At 37.8% G+C, this 18,921-nt stretch overlaps 1 protein-coding gene and 1 pseudogene across 6 annotated transcripts in view; both read right to left on the bottom strand.

Annotated features, from left to right (window-relative positions):
* The window catches only part of UBR5 (ubiquitin protein ligase E3 component n-recognin 5), a 135,354-nt gene that overhangs the window by 20,195 nt on the left and 96,238 nt on the right, over positions 1 to 18,921 (bottom strand). For all 5 annotated transcript variants that reach the window (XM_082601317.1, XM_082601319.1, XM_082601318.1 and 2 more), the window contains exons 29-45: positions 18,024 to 18,170; positions 17,808 to 17,926; positions 17,594 to 17,720; positions 17,378 to 17,507; positions 16,099 to 16,259; positions 15,738 to 15,977; positions 10,157 to 10,280; positions 9,412 to 9,523; positions 8,354 to 8,485; positions 7,711 to 7,972; positions 7,174 to 7,438; positions 6,790 to 7,001; positions 3,717 to 3,947; positions 3,159 to 3,232; positions 1,771 to 1,943; positions 1,551 to 1,664; positions 419 to 639 (exon numbers count right to left, since the gene is read on the bottom strand). In XM_082601317.1, the coding sequence (XP_082457443.1) occupies positions 419 to 639; positions 1,551 to 1,664; positions 1,771 to 1,943; positions 3,159 to 3,232; positions 3,717 to 3,947; positions 6,790 to 7,001; positions 7,174 to 7,438; positions 7,711 to 7,972; positions 8,354 to 8,485; positions 9,412 to 9,523; positions 10,157 to 10,280; positions 15,738 to 15,977; positions 16,099 to 16,259; positions 17,378 to 17,507; positions 17,594 to 17,720; positions 17,808 to 17,926; positions 18,024 to 18,170 (2,844 nt within the window). The remainder of the gene's footprint in view (positions 1 to 418; positions 640 to 1,550; positions 1,665 to 1,770; positions 1,944 to 3,158; positions 3,233 to 3,716; positions 3,948 to 6,789; positions 7,002 to 7,173; positions 7,439 to 7,710; positions 7,973 to 8,353; positions 8,486 to 9,411; positions 9,524 to 10,156; positions 10,281 to 15,737; positions 15,978 to 16,098; positions 16,260 to 17,377; positions 17,508 to 17,593; positions 17,721 to 17,807; positions 17,927 to 18,023; positions 18,171 to 18,921) is intronic.
* On the bottom strand, positions 10,338 to 13,364 carry LOC309791797 (peptidyl-prolyl cis-trans isomerase D-like; annotated as a pseudogene). The gene has a single exon. The product of its transcript is annotated as a peptidyl-prolyl cis-trans isomerase D-like (transcript).

The following is an 18,921-nucleotide window of genomic DNA, read 5'->3' as shown; positions in this document are numbered from 1 at the left end:
AAATGTGAACCTGGCAAAGGAGTGAGCCCTAACAAATGTGAAAGTCACAAATCTATAAAGCTCTTTTTTTCACATGTTCCCCTCCCATAGCTGAGCTCCTAACAAGTGTATAATTGGCAATTTGACAGGGATATATACTTTAACTCAGTACTGAATGTTAAAAACAGAGTCAGAATTTCTTCAGTAAAAGGAGGAGAAAATCAGAATGCCAATCAATGACAAAACAGTCACAAAAAAACAAAATCCAGAAAACTCTAATATTTAAATACCTGATTATAAACTAGAAAAACACAAATAATATTTCATCCTATTATTTATATACAAATAAAATTATAAATTTTCTAAATAAAAACTCTTACAAAAATTATAGTAGCCATAAAGTAATAGCATAGAAAAACTATCTTCACTTAACAAGTACCTGAAAGATGTAAGAGGTGGCCCTTCACTTTCAGTCAGTCCTATTTCTGCGAGTAAACTGCTTTTCAACTGTGCAGCAAGATCGTGAGCAGATGGCCCTGGTTTTGAACTCTCAGCTTCTTCTGGCACCACGTTCTGTTCTTCCCCTTCCTTTTTTTGCCGATTTTGCATGTTCGTTACATTTTTCAAATTGGCAGCATAAGACATTTTAGTTGGAAGAACCTATGAATTTTTACATTTAAATGTTAGATATTAAAAAACAAACTGACTAGATTTCCTTTTCAACTTACTAATACTCCACAGAGATCACATGGCAGTTAAATAATTCCCTTCTGGCACTTCAACTACAAAGATGCAATCTATTTCTTGTCTCTCTGATTCCCATGGATGAGCACCAATTCCAGTGCATTTACCAGAGCAGCCTCAGAGAACTTTTCAAGGTATCTTTATAATATCTATGGTTACTTAAGTGTCTTATGTGCATAAAATTCTCCTTTATCACTTAGAAAATAAAGAAAATTCTATTCAAGTACATGTCTTCTATATGCCTGCTCTTAAATGGTGTTATTACTTTTTCACTGGAGAAACAGTACAGTATAATTTCAGGCTCTCAAATCAGACTTTCATCTAAAAACTAGATCTGTCACTTCACTAGTTATATAACAACAGACATTCCCATGTGAAATTTATGTAATCTCTCCAAGCCTTACCCATAAAAATAGGATAATAATGTTTTCTACCCAACATGGTTGTGAAGATTAATTGAGACAGTGCCCAGGAGATAGAATTATCCAACAAATGTTAGGTATCATCATTAATATTACTTTATTCCCATTCTAGGCTCAAAAAGAAAAGTTACAAGCCAATGTTATATATGCTCATATGTATAAAAATTTAAAATATTCAGCAGAATTACATCAACCAACTCCGGAACAGGCAAACACAGCAAGTTAGTCTCAAAGCAGACTAATGACAGTATTAGAATTCCTTTAATTATGTCATAAGGCAAGAATTTCTGATACTTCTGTTATTTGGGTAAATACAATATTCTGAATGCATTTCCAAAAAAACGAGATGCTGGGATAAGCGTTCAACTCACAAATATTATATTGCAAAGATTTTTACTGTCTTACCTCAAGGCAGTTTCTATCCACTGTAACTTCCATTAAGCATTTTCCACTACTGGCAGATGAAGAATAAAGACCCTGACTTGGACGGCCAAAAAGATCCTCCTTTCTAGCATTTGGCTGGAATTTTAATAAAAATATTACAGTTACATTGAACACTTTAAAAAACACTTAAAAAAGTAAATTCAACTAAAAAGAAACCTTAAGGCTGGTTTATGTGAATCACCTGCAACAGATGTGGCTGATCAGCCAAGGGGATGGCTTCAGCTAGAGGCACTTCAAATGGATTTGGGGGTATACACCCAAGGAACGTCATGGAGTCAGAGCGTCGGAAAAATGGATGGTTTTGGCCAGTTTCTGCGGGAAGAGAGTCATCATCCTTATCATTCAAAGCAGCACCTAAACATAAAGAGATAAAATGTTTTTTAAAAAAATTAATTATTGGGGAAGGGTAAAAGGATCTACATCTGCTCAATCCAAAATTCTTGTTATTTCTTTATAAAATTTTAATGCCACTCAAAACAAGTTGATAGTCCAAAATTTTGATATTTTAAAGTGGTAATTCAAAATATTGGTTTAAAATGGTTACAATGATAAATTTCATTTATGTGTATTTTAACACAATAAAAACTTGCAAAAAATATTAGCAGTAACCAATACTGTTCCATTTTGTATTGGACAGACACTACCCACATCCACCTCTTCTCTCTCTAGAGATTTAGACCTGAATATAGCTAGTTTCCTGAGCATGTTCAGGACCTGGCTCACTGATGACTCCACAAAAGGGGCTAAAATTTGAGCATCTGCTTACTTTTAAGTTCTGATTCCTCTATAAGAAGATAAACAGAGAAATGTCTGGGCAACTCATGCATCCCAACAGGAAATCAGCACACCAGCACCAACTCCCATTAATGGAATAAAACTTTTGTCAGTGCTTACAGTATGCTGTGAAAACAGCAGTGAGCTATGGCTGGGTTCTCATAAAATAGCAGTTAAAGTTAAGTTGTCTTTCCCAGGCCTGAATAAAGTACTACGTGATAATAAGAAACAGGCAAGCAGACTATTTGACCCCACTAGAAAAGTATTTTTAATTCTACTTGAAATTATACCTGAAAGCTACAAATAAGAGTGGAGAAAATCCCCAAATTTCTTGAATTTGGAATATTTTCTCTCTTTTTTATTGCATTAACTGTTGAGTTTTGATGAAACAGGGAGTTATAACTGGTATTTTCCATTTTCTTGACTCAGTCTATTTTGCATCAGTATTAGCAAAGGTTGTGCTAAGACTTTATTCAAATGTATGTAGTACCAACACACTTAAGAATAAAGGTAAACATAAAACTAAAAGAAATGCAAAGGAGAGATACAAAGTCAAAATAGAAAAAATATTAACTGTTGAAAAGTTTATAATATTTCTTTAACTCATCCTTATTTATGAAGTAATTAATGCAAGGATATATAAGGAAAAATGGACAGAAAATGCAAGAAACGGGACATAGAGAAGAAAAGAGAAATTCCCACCCAGACAGAAAATAATGAAGTTAAAAAGCTTGAAGGGGAAATACTGAGGCAGCCATTTCTTGAAGTAGATTAGCAGATTTTCTGTACACTAACTTTGATTGGTGTCATCATCATTTTCATGTTCTGAATCTTCATTATCAATACCCAGTTCCAAGAGTTCTCGTGTCCTTTAAAAAGACAAGTGAGTCATTTTACATGAAGTATTTTGTGCTGTATGAACAGGAGCAATGGTGATGCAAAAAATACTGAAAAGGTTAGTTTAGTATCTAACCAATTTCAAACACTGGGATAAAGTTTCAGACTCTGGGAATGGGAGCTTATCAGCCAAATGTACTACAACTACAAAATAGGTTCAACAGAAGCAAAAGGCTAATCACACCAAGAAATAGTGAGTGCTTACACAAACTCTAATAGAAAACATGATAAAACGATCAGGACAAACTACCTCAGGCATAAAGCTTAACTGGATTCTTAGGTTTCATGTTTTAAGTGAGGAGTAGCTATGGAGAGCGGCTGGATGGACTCAAGCCCACCTGCCCACACGAAATGTTCCTGTTTGCAATGTTCTCCTTACTCCAAAAATCAGACAATGTACTAATGGAGACCACAGCAAGTATTTCTTAAAACAATCTCATGGCAAGGTATGGCTACCTTTTGCGTTCCAGCTGAGGTGTATCCAATGTTGTCTGCTGATTCATTGCTTTAATCCAATATATAAGGGCTTGAAAAACATATGCCACATGCTTCAATGAGCAAACATCCAAAACTGGAAGAACGTCAGAATGCTCATCATTATGAGACCGCATTAAAGACAGAGCATAATTTAGGAAGTCGCCTCGAGCAGACATCATTCCTTGACGGGCACTAAGCAACGTGGCACGTCTATAGGAGTAAAAAGAAATGAAGATGTTTACAAAAAGAACACAAATGTGAAATTTACCACCGTTATAAATATGCAAAATTAGGAACTGAGACTATCCATAAATAAAAACTCATTACGCCTGGGCTCTGCCTTAGAAATATAACCACTGTATATTATTTACAGTACTGTATACATTTTTTTTTTTTTCTTTTTGCGGTATGCGGGCCTCTCACTGTTGTGGCCTCTCCCGTTGCGGAGCACAGGCTCCGGATGCGCAGGCCCAGCGGCCATGGCTCACGGGCCCAGCCGCTCCGCGGCATATGGGATCCTCCCAGACCGGGGCACGAACCCGTATCCCCTGCATCGGCAGGCGGACTCTCAACCACTGCGCCACCAGGGAGGCCCCTACAGTACTGTATACATTTATAAAGGAAAGAAATTCCAGTGTCCTCTGGATTGGCAGAAGGTACTCCTTCCCCAGAGACAATGGTTCTCAAACTTCAGTGTCCACCAAAATCACCTGGAGGGCTTGTGAGAAGAGGTTGTTGGACCCACCTCTATAGTTTCAGTAAGAATGGGTTAGGGTAGGACCCAAAATTTATATTTCTAACAAGCTCTTAGGTGATCTTGATCCTGCTATTCTGGGAACCACACTGTGAGAACCTAAAAGTGTGCCTAAAATGACACCAAAGGCACAAGCAACAAAAGAAAATAAAGAGCACTGGACTTTACCCAAATTAAAAAACCTACATCCTTCAAAGAACACTTTCAAGAAAATGAAAAGACAATCCACAGAATGGGGCATAATTTCTGCAAATCCTGTATCTGAACGGAACTTGTATCCAGACTATATAAAGAACTCATAAAATTCAATAATAAAAACAGAGGCCAATTAAAATGTATAAAACATCTAAATAGACATTTCTCCAAAGATACACAAATGGCCAATAAGCACATGAAAAGATGCTCATGACCATCAGCCATTACAGAAATGTAAATCAAAACCACAATGAGAAACCACTTCATACCCACTAGGATGGCTATAATCCAAAAGACATATAATAACAGGTGTTGGCAAGGATGTGGAGAAATTAGAAACTTTATACTCTGCTATTGGGAATGTAAAATGGTGCAGTCACACTGGAAAACAGTCTGGCAGTTCCTCAAAAGGTTAAAGAGAGTTACCATATGATCCAGCAATTCCACAACTAGATATATACCCAAGATAATTGAAAACACATTATCTACACAAAAAACTGTACACAATCTGTTCATAGCAGCATTATTCATAATAGTCAAATGGTGTAAACAACCCAAATGTCCATCAACTTATGAATGGAAAAACAAAATGTAACATGGAATACTAGGAAATAATGTATTGATACATGCTAAACATGGATGAACCTTAAAACCATTATGCTAGGTAAAAGAAACCACATATTGTACGATTCCATTATATGAAATGTCCAGAATAGGCAAATCTATAGAGACAGAGAGTACATCAGTGGTTGCTTAGGATTAGAAAGTAGGGGAAAACGGGAGGTGACTGCTAATAGGTATGGGGCTTCTTGTGGAAACGAATAAAATATTCTAATATTAATTGTGATGATGGTTGTACAGCATACTCAAAACTATGGAACTGTATACTTTAAACGGGTGAACTGTATATGAACTACATCTCAGTAAAGCTATTATATCAGAGTGAGAGTGGGAGCAAGAGAGAAAAGGGAACCCTATCTCCAATGAAAACCTATTCTCAGAAATCTGTGTTCTCTGGCGTAGTGACTAGCCTAATGAAGACAAGGCTGGTGTCTACTGGTGGCGCAGGCTTCCTAGGACAGGAAAGCTGCTGCCTCTCAAGTCTTTCTCTCTAATCCAGGTCTCTTTGCCAAGCATACTAAACATTTCCACTAAATCCTCTCCCAGTTCTCAGCATGTTCAAAAGCAGGTATGTCCACTCTACTCCTCTAGATTTTTCGTTTAATTTTCGTATTAGTTATTCAGAATCTAAATTCACAAGATGTCAATTCTGCCTCCTCCCTGCTCCATCCCCCAACACGGCCCTAAGTTCTGTTTGTATGATTTCAGCACTCTCTCCTCACTGGCCTTCACTGCCCTACTTCGGTAACTATTACTTCTCTTGTAGACTCCAACCATAGTCTTGTTAAATTTCCTAAGCAGTCTCCTAGACCCTTGTCTTTCCTCCATTTATGGTCCAACCAAAGTAGCAAGGTTGTTTAGCCTGAGCCAAAGCTAGAACCAAATTCTAGGACTTCGACTTCAGGGATGGGACATTTTCACTAGATAGCACTGCCACTAATCTAGTTTCAATGTTTGGGCTAATTTCTAGTCCTGAAAAAGGTCATTTTATAACTGAATAGAAAGAACACAATAAATACATAAACAAATATACTTTAATTATGATTCAACAGGCTGGAGGAGATAGAAAAAGAGAATTGATTTTAGAAACCAAAGAGCAGCTTAGGTAATTACACAGACTTTCTTCTTCCCAAGTACAAAGTATGTTCATATTTAATCATGGTCAAAATAAGTCTTTCTATGAATATATGCCTTTTAAGGGGGGGACGCCTGGGGAATGAGACAAGGCTGTAGACCAACTACTTCAAAAATGAGAAGAATTTAGTATCAGATTACTACAACATGAATGAATTTTTAAAAAATCGCTTAGATTATAACTTATTTTGCTTCAACTACACAACAATGTAAAAGAAGTAATGCAAGGCACGTATTTCCTCCTTTACAACAGAGTGAGGTCTTATGTAATAGCAATCAAAAAGCTCTCAACTTCTAGGCTATAAGGGTTCTGTCTAAACATACAAGCATAAACAAAGAATTTCATACCGTCTGCCTTCAAGCGTTCGTAAACTAGCCTCTTCTCGTGCAGTCATCCTTTCTCTGCGAGCTGAGTTCTGAGAAGCATGAAGAGGATGATTGGGATGTCCCGGATCACCAGCAGATGCTAATGCAGAACCATAACGTAATTGAGCTTCAGTAGAATCCATAATACTGACCATCCAGTTCCAAGTGGGAATAAGCTTTTCTTCTACATAGTTCTATAAAGACCAAACTAAAACAGTTAAAACTATCCAGATACAGTTAAGTTCGATAGAGTAGTATGATATAGACATTTAAGTACTTGTAACATTAATTCCCATTATACTGGAATTCTCGTAACCGACAGCCCAAACATGTATGTGAGTGAGTAACTTTGCAGTTGTTTCATACCTGTAAATTTACTGCATCTTGGTAAGTCAATTTCACAGCTGCTGGAATCTGAGAGTACACTAGGTGGTTATACTTGGGAATAAGCCCCATCAAGTCCGAGATCTGTCTGATGACGATGCTGTAGGCCCTGGCCAAACTGCTTGCGGATGTCAAGTAGCTGCTGGCATTGCTAGCTTCCAAAGCAGCTGCTGCGGCTGCGGCACTCGTGCTGATGGCACCACTCCGGCGTAAGTTGGAAGGATCGATATAAATCAAACCTGCTGAACTTGCTGTCAGGGGAAAAAAAGGACAACCACAATAAGCTAATGTTAGTTGCTAACTGTTTCACTAACACTGTATATATTTAAATAAACTAAAAGATCCATTACATGAGTAAATGCGGTCAATGAGCATCTTCCTAAACCACACTAATTTTAGGGAAGGGAATTGTGTATGTGAACTCAGCAAAACAATGAAGACCTATTCTGAAATTATGTAATTTGTTCTCTAGAGGAACATGCATAATTTTTAAACCTTAGGAACACCAAGTTTACAGACTTGCCTGCTGGTGTGGATGTGCTAGAAGGGGCTGTGCTAGCTGCCCGCTGGTGTTGGGTGTTGCGGACAGCCCACTGCATGGAACGGGGAGCTTGGGCAGCACCGTTGGCATGGGAGCTATTCGTGGTTCTCTCCAATGGCTCATCAAGCATAAAGGTCTCCTGTTCTATGTCGTCACTCTGACTACTGCTGCTATCAGAATCACTCGAGTCATTTGATTGCGAATCATCTTCAGAAAAGAAGGCAGGAACACTGCTCGCACCTAAGTTTTTAATTTTTAAAATCAAAGTCATTGTGAGTTTGTTGATATCTGAAATTACAGTGTACCCCCTCATTCAGGAAAATATACATTAAACAGAATGCCAGACTGTATCCAATAGTCCACAAAACCCATCATTGAAATAGTTTAACTAGAACTCTTAAATGAACCTTAGAAATAATCCACTATTTAAAAACCAGAAAAGCAAAAAAAAAAATAAAAGTCATTGAAATAATGATCTTCTTCCCTAATATCTACGGAGAAATGGATGAAGTTAATAACAGGGTTAGCTACCCCTGTGCATATTATACTGAGCACAGTTTAACCAATTCTACACACACAGCCTTAGGAAAGCAAGAAAGTTGCTAAGAGAAGGTAACATACCTGCTTCTGAGCCAGCAGTTGCTGCAGTGACAACACTTCTACGCCCACTAGCATTATCTTGGTTGCTATGGTTACTTTCACTGTCACTTTCTGTTTCAGCTGCTGCTAACAAGTCCAGCTCCATGTCACTCCCTAGCAAATATATTTAAATAATAAGAAAAGGTACAAACTCACTGGATCAAGTCAGGCTGATAAGCTAGAATATCGTACGTAAGGGGGCGCAGAGAGAAGTGACAACTACTAGAGTATGCACGACTGCCCGCGTAGCAGAAGAATGACTAGGTAAATTACGGTACTGTAGACACAGATTCAAAATCTGGCCTGCATAGCCTTAGGTAAAACATGTTAGGCAGCAGGGCTCCAGCCAGTGGACAGAGCTCTGGTAGCTCCACTGCTCCATTTGCATCTGCTTTACATATTGGGGTTCCAAGAGGGGAAGGTTAAACATGTGTATCCTTTGTACTTCACATACACGTCAAAACATATTAAGTTATACGTTTTCAACATGTGCAGTTTATTGTATGTCAATTATGTACCTCAATAAAGCTGATCCCCAAAAGTCCATCCTATGGCTACTACTAAGAATGGTTATGATGACTACGTAGCAAAAAGGCCAAAGTCAAAAAACAAAGTAAAAGAAATTTACACATACAATATCTAAAAGACATGCTTGGGAATGGGGCAGTACAGGGGAGGACTGAAAGTAAATATACAAACTTAGCATCTGGGTGGGATTATGGGTTATTTGTTTTCCTTTTCTCTAATTTTCAAATGTTACGTGGTTATGATTATTTTAATTTCTAAAAGCCTTTTAAGAAGAAAGTGTAAACCAAAAGGTAAAAAGGAAAGAGGATAAATGATTTTCTACATGTAAATATATAAAAGTATACATATGTATGTTTACATATATACATAGCTACCTCCTCAAATTCTGACATACTACAGCATCCCCTGGCAGAAATATGATGAACATTTCACTACACATCCAATACACTTTTCTCTCTATTAAAAGCACCCGACTTCCTCATACTGAATAATTTCTCAAATAACCTGCATACCGTCTTCGTCGTGCTCATCGTGTTGTCCCTCTGCCTCAGCGTTTTCTTCCCCATGTTCTTCCTGTTCATCATGATGATCCTCTTCTCCAGCCACACCCTCCACCACCTCAACCTAAATCCAGATCTTATTTGTAGACAATCAAAGTACATAATAAACCCACTTCTCTACCAGTACTCCTCCACAGCATTTAGTAAACTAAAATACAAAGATCCCTAACTATAGGGAATTGTAACACTAAGCAGTTTTCAAATTTTTCAGTTGCTAGTGATAATTTGGTACCAAAAATTATGCCCACATATCCCAAAGTTTATGATTACTGTCCACATATAGAACCTTAAAACTAGAACTATAAAAATTATATTGGGAGTATATGTTTTTTTAAACTTCTGCAATTATAAAATTTATATAATAAATATGCAGTACCCTGTCTACCTTCGAATACATTGCACAAAGCTACTATAACCTCTTAACACTGAGAATATCTTTTCTATGAACCCTTAAGTAGAACAAGTTTATGTTTCTAATTTTTTATTATCCAGTAAATCAAGGGTTACTAACATATTTTAAGATGTATAACCACAAATGAGAACACATAACAGAAGTCTAGAAGGTGGAAGCATATACATGTCAGCCATTACTACTAGTAGTAGTTTATTAGCTATTAATAAACTTCTTGTGACTACTTTCCCCTTCCCTCCCAAATAAAAGCCTCTCATCTACCACAATTAAAACAATTAAAACCACCTCTTCCACATCTGCCGAAACAATATCGTCCTGTTCTTCATCTCTGCCCCGAACAGGCTGTGACTGGCTGATGCGCCTCTGCTGTGGATTCCGGATGATGTACGACGACTGAGACTGACTGGAGCTGTAAGGAGTCAGGTTATGAGCACACCGCTGCCACACCTCTGACATACAGCTCAGACGCTTATGCTTCTCAGTGTTACTCAACGTGACTCACTTGCTAGGATGCCATTTTAAATCTGACCTCAAATTTCTTGGAAACCGACAATAACTAATCTATGGTATATCAGATAATATGAACGCCAAAGAAATCATTTTACCAGAGATTTAACTTATATACCTCAGAATTGTTTTTACTTTTTAGTAAGTCATTTCAAATCTGTGTTAATGCACATACTTTTATGAGTCCTTCCCACTGAAGTGTTTCTACGGAGGAAATTTTTCCTTTTCCACTGCTAAACCTTTCAACTTCCAAAGGCTCTGATAGCATTCATCCACTAACGAAAGTGTGCTTATTACAAGTGACCTACTCTTTTTAAAAGACTTGACTGACATGACCTACTTTGCATCAGCTTATTAACCACTGACTTGCTGATGAGTACTGGGAAAAAAATAAGTTCAAAAGTATGATTTTAAAATAGAATCGTAACAAAAGATGATTGGTGGCAAAAGTTTCACTTTCTTAAAAATGTGACTTGGAAACAGCCAAGTATGGACCGATGCCTCCGTTATAAAAGAGGAGAACCAGAAAATGCAGTTTAACATGCAGGTCAGAGATCAGAAGATGGTTGTTTAATAACCCTGTGACCTAACTATTATACTTTATTTACAGATTAAGAAACACAGTCTAAAAGAGATGAAAGGACCTTTAAGTGTTTACACTGATAGTGTTCTTTCCTCACCTCAGTGGCTCTGAGAAATGAAAATCAAACCAGTTACATGTGCAAAGTCAACTTAGACACTCTGCTTTCAAATAAACAGAAATTTGCTGTTTAATACTAGAAATTTAAGTAACTCGTAATTCAGAGACAGTGGACTGAAGAGGCTAAAAGAAAATCTGAAGAGATAACACATGGTAACTGGTCTTAATTCAGTGATCATTTATAAAGTATAAATATATCAAATCACTGTGTTATATGCCCCAAACTAATATATATATTAATATTTTTGAAAAAAGGAAAATATAAATAGATAAGGATATTTCCAAGCACTAAGATTTCAACATTTTCAATATTAAAAAATAAAAGTCAACATTACGTCAAGCCACAGTCAATGAGTATTTCTTCTTTAAGAAAACATCCTGGAACAAACATCCACAAGACCAATAATATTCTCAAAGTAGTTACTTTAAGAAGTTATGAACTTAGTAGGTAGGATACTGCCAATACACAGAACATATTATAACTCCCCATTTAGAAATGAGCTTCAGTTTTCTTCACACCATGATTTAATTCTTCCCCACTTCCTGACACAATGAAGCACCACAGTCCTGAAATCCAGTCTAACAGAAGTTGTTAAAATACTTTCAAGTTTTGGGGACTCCTATTTCCAGTAGTTTGCCAGATTGTGCAGAGAAATCCCTCTTGCTACGGAACACCTAAAAATACTAAATAAAATATTTAAACAAAAACAAAGCACAACCATTTGCACCAGAGGTATCTGCTGATGTCTCTTAGGCTAGAGTTTCAGGAGCCATAGATTTCACAGGAAAAGGTCTGGGGTCTAAGCAAAATAGAAGTTACGTCATAGAAATGCCCTCTTTTGTCCCCCCCTCACATACATAAAGCCAAATATAAATCAAGAAAGAGCAACAGGTTCCAAGAGATTTACCTACATCAGCCATGGCTAGATGGGGACAGGAAAAAGTCTCTTCAGAGAACTTCTGATTACAAGGCGGCACCCGTGAGAGTTTAGGACTTCAATTTTTTATATGAAGTAGGGTGGGCTTCGGTGTTGGTTAATCCAATGCATCAACACTATCAGTAAGCACAAAGCAGCGATTTCTCTCTCTACCCTGCCATCTAATATACAGGGATATAGGAAAAAGGAAAATATCTATCTAGAATTACCTCCAAATATCTCTAAACTTTAATAGCTGTGTGACGTTGAGCAAATTATCTAACTGTTCTGAGCCTCAGTTTCCTCACTTCTAAAATTAGGATGATAGTGGGTATCTATTAGTTATTGGGAAAATTAAAAACAGATTTTAGATTAAATATTTAGATTAAATACATATATGATGCTTAAGAAAGTTCCTCGAGTTCGTACTAAAATTTCAGTAACCGCTGTTATTATGAGACATGATTCTCTTTTTCTTTTTTTTTTTTTAAGTTTTCATCTATTTATTAAAACAAGATGTGTCTAGGAGTTTAAAATACACTGGGCACCATTATCCTTTGTGAGTAATGCAGAGAGCCATTTAAAACGAAATCAACCTCACCATATTTTGTAACACTGGTCTATTAAGAGTGAATCCCTACCCAAATTCCTAGACTGTAAACAATGGTAGAACACATTAGGGATCATACATAGTAGACAAAACCCTTAAATTGTCTTATTTGGTTTATACAATAAATGCATATTTAAGCAAAACTGAATTCCTTATTAAGCAAACATTTTTGCATAAGTTACCTTCTCTTTATCTTTCTGTGCCTTTATCTTCTGCTTGACTTTCAGCAATTCTGCCTGGATAGCTTTATCCTCTGGTGCTATCTCCTGAGCTTTCTTAAGATCAGCCAATGCTTGATCATATTTCTTTTAGTCCTTTCCATCCTTGGGCTCTACAGTACAGTGTTTTGGTATTTGCTGGATCTATTTCAAGGGCCTCCAAACAACTGTCGACTGCTCCCTGCCAATCGGACATCTTCAGTTTGCAAGCCCCGATATTCAGCACACAGCTCAAAGCGACAGGCTGCAGCTTTGCTCTACCTGTGTTCTCAGTAGCAGCCTTCGAGCCTTCCACATACCTTAAAACTTTTTTGTATTTTTTAATGGCCATCTCCCAGTTCTGGGATTTGAAAAAAGTATTTCCAATGTTTTTTAAGTCTTCCATTATTAATAAAATTTTATCTACGTCTTTTAAATCTATGTCTGCATCCTCGAGGAAGTCTGGATGACTGTCACCAGATCCATCCTTTGGAAATATTCCCCAATCATCCCCTCCCTTCAGTTCTCCACATTCTGCAATAATGCACCATTTGGCAGGTAGAGTAGAAACAGATTAATTAATAAGGACAGAAGAGTTTTAAAGAGGTGGAGGGAAGCAACATAAAAAGCAAAGCTATTCAACTCAAGACTTTACACTCAATGGAGTGATATACACCAGTGGTCCCTAACCCCTGGGCCGAGCACCACTCCTGGTCCACGTGGCCTTTTAGGAACCGGGCCCGAACAGCAGGAGGGGGGCAGGGAGTAAGCAAAGCTTCATCTGGGGCTCCCCAGTGCTCGAATTACCGCCTGAACCATCCCCCCCAACCCCCACTACCAGTCTGTAGAAAAACTGTCTTCCACGAAACCAGTGCCTGGTGCCAGAAAGGTTGGGGACCGCTGATATACACCATCTACCATCCAAGATATGGGAAATCCCAGAGACTGGTCAAGTGTGTACTTTTTAAATACATCCTTGGAACAGTGGTCAAAATACACCCTTATGAGGAGTGATTGTACTTTATTACAATGAAGGACTTCTATATTATATCAACAGTTATAGAAAACATTAGCACTATTATCTCTCGATTATCATGAGACCTTCTGGGAAGACATCAGAGATCGGCCAAAGAACCAACCAAGAAGAATGAAGAGGAAAGTTTAAGAGTGCACAGTATTTTTTTTTTTTTTTTTTTTTTTTTGCGGTACGCAGGCCTCTCATTGTTGTGGCCTCTCCCATTGCGGAGCACAGGCTCCGGACACGCAGGCTCAGCGGCCATGGCTCACGGGCCCAGCCGCTCCACGGCATGTGGGATCTTCCCGGACCGGGGCACGAACCCATGTCCCCTGCATCGGCAGGCGGACTCTCAACCACTGCGCCACCAGGGAAGCCCCAAGAGTGCACAGTATTTTAATAAAACGACTAAGAAGCAGGGCAAGCTGACAAAAAATCTTGAAAACAGTAGGAACAGGCTATGGGCATTATTTATAGATGAGACGATCCCAAAATCTGTTCAACAGATAGAAATTTTTATGTTCTAGAACAAAACCAAGGGAAGGGTACAAAGAATTCACAAGGTGATACCACATAAGTAATTGGGGGGCTCCTCACAGGGGATCAGGGTCAGAAGCATCCCATGGAACACACAGAGATTCTGCTGGCAGAACCATTGCATAATGAGATGTGTTTGGCAAGTCTGAAAACATATAGCTTGATTTATTACAGTTTTCAGCAAATCCTGGAAGTGTATCAGTGACAAGGCTACCACTGGAGAACTTTTATAGACAAACCTGGACTTTAGATTCCAGGGTGACCCAGGAGACCAGACAATAAAGGCAAAGTTGGGATACATACTGGGATATGGAGGAATAATGAGAATAATGAGAGAGAGCAGACACTCAACAACAACACAGATGAAAACCAAAGAACAAGTCTTGGGAAATGGCCCAAATACTAAAGAAGGGCTTTATTAACACACAGTTGTTTTCCAGAAAAAAGGAATAAGGGTCTTCAGCTCCAACAGATCCTTATTAAAACACTAGTAACACATGCACACAGTAACAAAATCAGACTTGAGAAAACCAAATAAAATAAACAAATATTTGCGAAAGATCTCTAAAACCTTGCAACTCAGAAGTGTGGCCCCTAAAGCAGAAGTATTGGCACTGTCCTACCTGAAAGTTCCTAAGAAATACAGAATCTCAGGCCCCACACAGACCTCCAGAATCAGCCTCTGCATTTTAATAAGATACCCAAGTGATTTGCATGCATATTAAAATTCGAGAAGCACTGTGATAAAAGGCACCAGAACATTTTAGTTTCTAAACATTCTGACTCAGCAAACTTAGAGCCTAGTTAGAGAAACTATTAAACAAACGGAAAAATGAGATTTAAGAATAAGTAATCTTATAACTAGAAACATTTTTATTATTCAATTGTTTTAGCCTTATCCTATATAATATGGTTGTAGAGAATATTTTTAAATGCCACCATCCTGGTTGTTATTTAGATTATATAATAACAAGCTGCCCCCTAACCCAAGGCTTTGGACACAGAGAAAGTTAACAAGGCTTTTCATTCTTCCACTTGGCCTTATAGCAGGCTATATTTAAAGGTAAGAAAAACCAGAAAGTAATGAAGTACAGAAGTCTAAAGTAACCTTTCTTACCAGATTACTTTATTGGCATAATAAAAATAGTGCTTTTCCAAACAAACAAACAAAAACCCCACAACTATAGATCTATTACTTTAGATGTGTAGACACACGTAGTTTTTAAAGTGCTTTTCACATGTTCGAAACTAAGTAAAATCTTTACCATTTGTAACACAAATGATCCTGTACAGGACCTGAGTGCTTATGCAAAGGTTTTAGTAACATTTGTGACATTTCCAGAGAAAGAATTAATCAGAATCTGTTACCAGACAGAAATTTACCTGCTAGACTGATCAGATGATGGTCGTGGTGGCAGTGGTTCCACTGAAAATAATTCCTCGCTGCCTTGCATGGCATCTATGCTGGTACTTGCCAGAGTAAAAGGTGCAGTTGGACGAGCAATACCCATTCTGACAGGAACAATCAGTGATTCTGCTACATTGCACAATTCTTCTACTGCGTAAGGTAACAGTGCTTGGAATACACGCTTACATTTTCCAATTGGTTGTGGAATAAAGTTGCTAGAGCAAAAAGGGAAATACAGGAATCTTCTGAATCCTTTCATATACAAAATTTTATCACTATCACAAAAAAAATGTGAGCAAAATTACATAGAAGCCAAAATAAAAAAGAATGCCTTACTTTTTCTTTTTAGATGAAGCCATTTCCACACTAAGAATGACAAAAACTCTTGCAACTGATCGCAAAAACCTCATTGTCACAGCGATAGCTTCCTCTCTACGTCCCGGTGTGTATTTGTTTTGGAGTTCTTTCACTAGTGTACCTAGTAGAGTATCTAAAAGCTTTAAAAAATAGTAATCCACTCTATTAATGCTGAGACATCTCGTAAGATGTTTAGACATTCATAAAGGAAAAAGTTCTAACACTTTTCAATATTAACATTTCATAATAAAAACATCAAAATATATTTAACCAAAACAATTACAATGTCAGTGATTAATTTATGCCACATGCCCACCACCACTACGCTTGACCTCCAGTGGTTCTCAAATGTCTGATTTCTTGTTTTTTAGTCTCAAACTCCTATGAATATCAATTACTATTTAGCAGAACAATACCTAATATATCAAATCAGAGAAAGAATATATTTCACTCAGTACAGGGTACTTGCCAAAACATCAGAGTAGACTCAAATATTTGTATTAATATATTCATAATCCCAACCCTCTCACTTAACCATTATTACTTTCTAGTCGCATTTCTACACATGGTGTATCATAAAGTTACTAATTACAGAGAACATCCAATTCCACGTTGTTTTCCCTGTTGTTTTTTAAATGTTACTTAAAATAACCTCTGTTTTTAAATCACTGCATTACATTTCAGTAAGTGGTTGACTTGAGTCAACAGTCCTCTATTATTGGGTCCATAAAAGTATTTCTGTTTTTCAATTTTGCATTATTCTGTGACACAATCTTTCTCTTTCTCATATTGTAGATTATTTCTTTATGAAAACTTCTGAGGGCAATGTTAGTTTTATGGCTCTTGACACTGACAAGTTGTTTTCCAAAGGAGTACCAAATGCAATGCCACCTCATCAGTGTCCAAGTCTCATCAGCACTGGGTTTTATAGTTTATATTCTTTTCTAATTTCACAGCAAAAAGAGATATTTTTAAAAAATTCACACTGAGTTACTATTAATCTTGAACACTGCTTCATACATTTTTATACTGTTGTATTTTTAATACACTCTAGGATTTTTATTTAGAATGAAAGAAGGAGCTTTCATTGATTGATCTAAAATGAGAAATTTAAATCACCCCCAAAATTCCATTCCCCTTAATGTACTATTTAATTAGAGCTTACTGGTACTTGGGAGCTTGGATTAGTAAAATTATGGGAAACTATGTAAAAAACATCCTTTTCATGTGCTTGTAAATAACTATTCAAAGGACTTACCAAAATATCTGCTGTACACTTGACTATAAGGCAGTGAGTGAAACAGTCCAACCGAATTGTGCCACTTTGCTGATTGAGGTATACTTGCTCTTCTGGCAAAAGATGGCCTATCCTGCTGCTGGCACTGAGACTTGGGGGGAAAGAAAGAATGCACTGTAATCGCCTACACTAATGTGGGAAATAAATAACTCTAAAAAAATTTTAATGAATACATACGGGTCTTTATTCTCCTGTGACCCAAACATAATCATAGATTTCAAAGCATTCCAGTCCTGTAGAACACGCTCCAAGGCAAGCTGGGCAAATCTTGGGGGTTCTAAATCATGATCAGGCATATCTGAATCTAAAAAGAAAAAGAAAAGAAATAGTGGGTAAGGCAGAAATAAACATACCGCTTTTCCTATATGTCATAACTGTCAAATTAACTCACCTTCAGGATTGGCTGTTTTTCGGTTACGATCCTCCCTGATTCGAGGAGGCCTGTACTGGCAATGCTCTACTGTCTGCCTCGCAACTGTCTGCACTAAAAAGAGTAAGAGGTGCTCTCCCCTGCAAAACAGCACATTGTTATGAGGAGGGGGAGAGGCTACTTACCTATGCCGTGCTTTTGCAACTCAATTTATGTCCTAAAAATCCCACTACTTGCCTGCTATTTGGCAGAGTGACCAAATTAGTAGCAGTGAGCAGGCGATAAAGTAGATCAAGCCGAGCAGATTTCTGTCCAGCAATTAGAGTTTTACATTTACACTTCTCCCAGCAATCACAATAGGCTGTTGGTGATGTCCGTTTGAGTCTAGAAAGAATTCATACACAAGTACAAAAACAGACATTTTTTTAAAAATACAAAGGTCTATATTGAAATTACAGAGGCGTAACTCATTAAAACTCAACAGAACCCTTGTTAACTTTTAAATGCAAAGTGTAACTGTTAATGCAACAAATAGGATTACTTTAGTGGTGTAAAGTCTGTAAAGCAACACATGAGAAGGGGTATCTTAACTGTCTTGTCAAACACCACTGTAGCATCTAGCACAGTGAGTACACCTAGTAAGCATTCAGGAAGTAAGGTGATTCTCACTTTCAGATATTTAAAACAAGGAAGACAAACTTATTAGCCAAAATTCAAGATGGCGGAGGAGTATGACATGGAGATCACCTTCCTCCCCACAAATACATCAGAAATACATCTACATGTGGAACAACTCCTACAGAACACCTACTGAACGCTGGCAGAAGGCCTCAGACCTCCCAAAAGGCAAGAAACTCCCCATGTACCTGGGTACAGCAAAAGAGAAAAGGAAAAACAGAGACAAAAGAACAGGGACGGGACCTGCACCAGTGGAAGGGAGCTGTGAAGGAGGAAAAGTTTCCACACACTAGGAAGCCCCTTCACGGGCAGAGTCAGCGGGTGGCGGAGGGGGGAAGAAGCTTCAGAGCCACGGAGGAGAGCGCAGCAACAGGGGTGCGGAGGGCAAAGCGGAGAGATTCCCGCACAGAGGATTGGTGGCAACCAGCACTCACCAGCCTGAGAGGCTTGAAAAAAG

This window comes from Mesoplodon mirus, assembly GCF_964341445.2.
Source record: "Mesoplodon mirus genome assembly, chromosome: 16".
NCBI lineage: Eukaryota > Metazoa > Chordata > Mammalia > Artiodactyla > Ziphiidae > Mesoplodon > Mesoplodon mirus.
The sequence above is the reverse complement of the archived record's forward strand: the minus strand, read 5'-3'. Positions and strand labels throughout refer to the sequence as shown.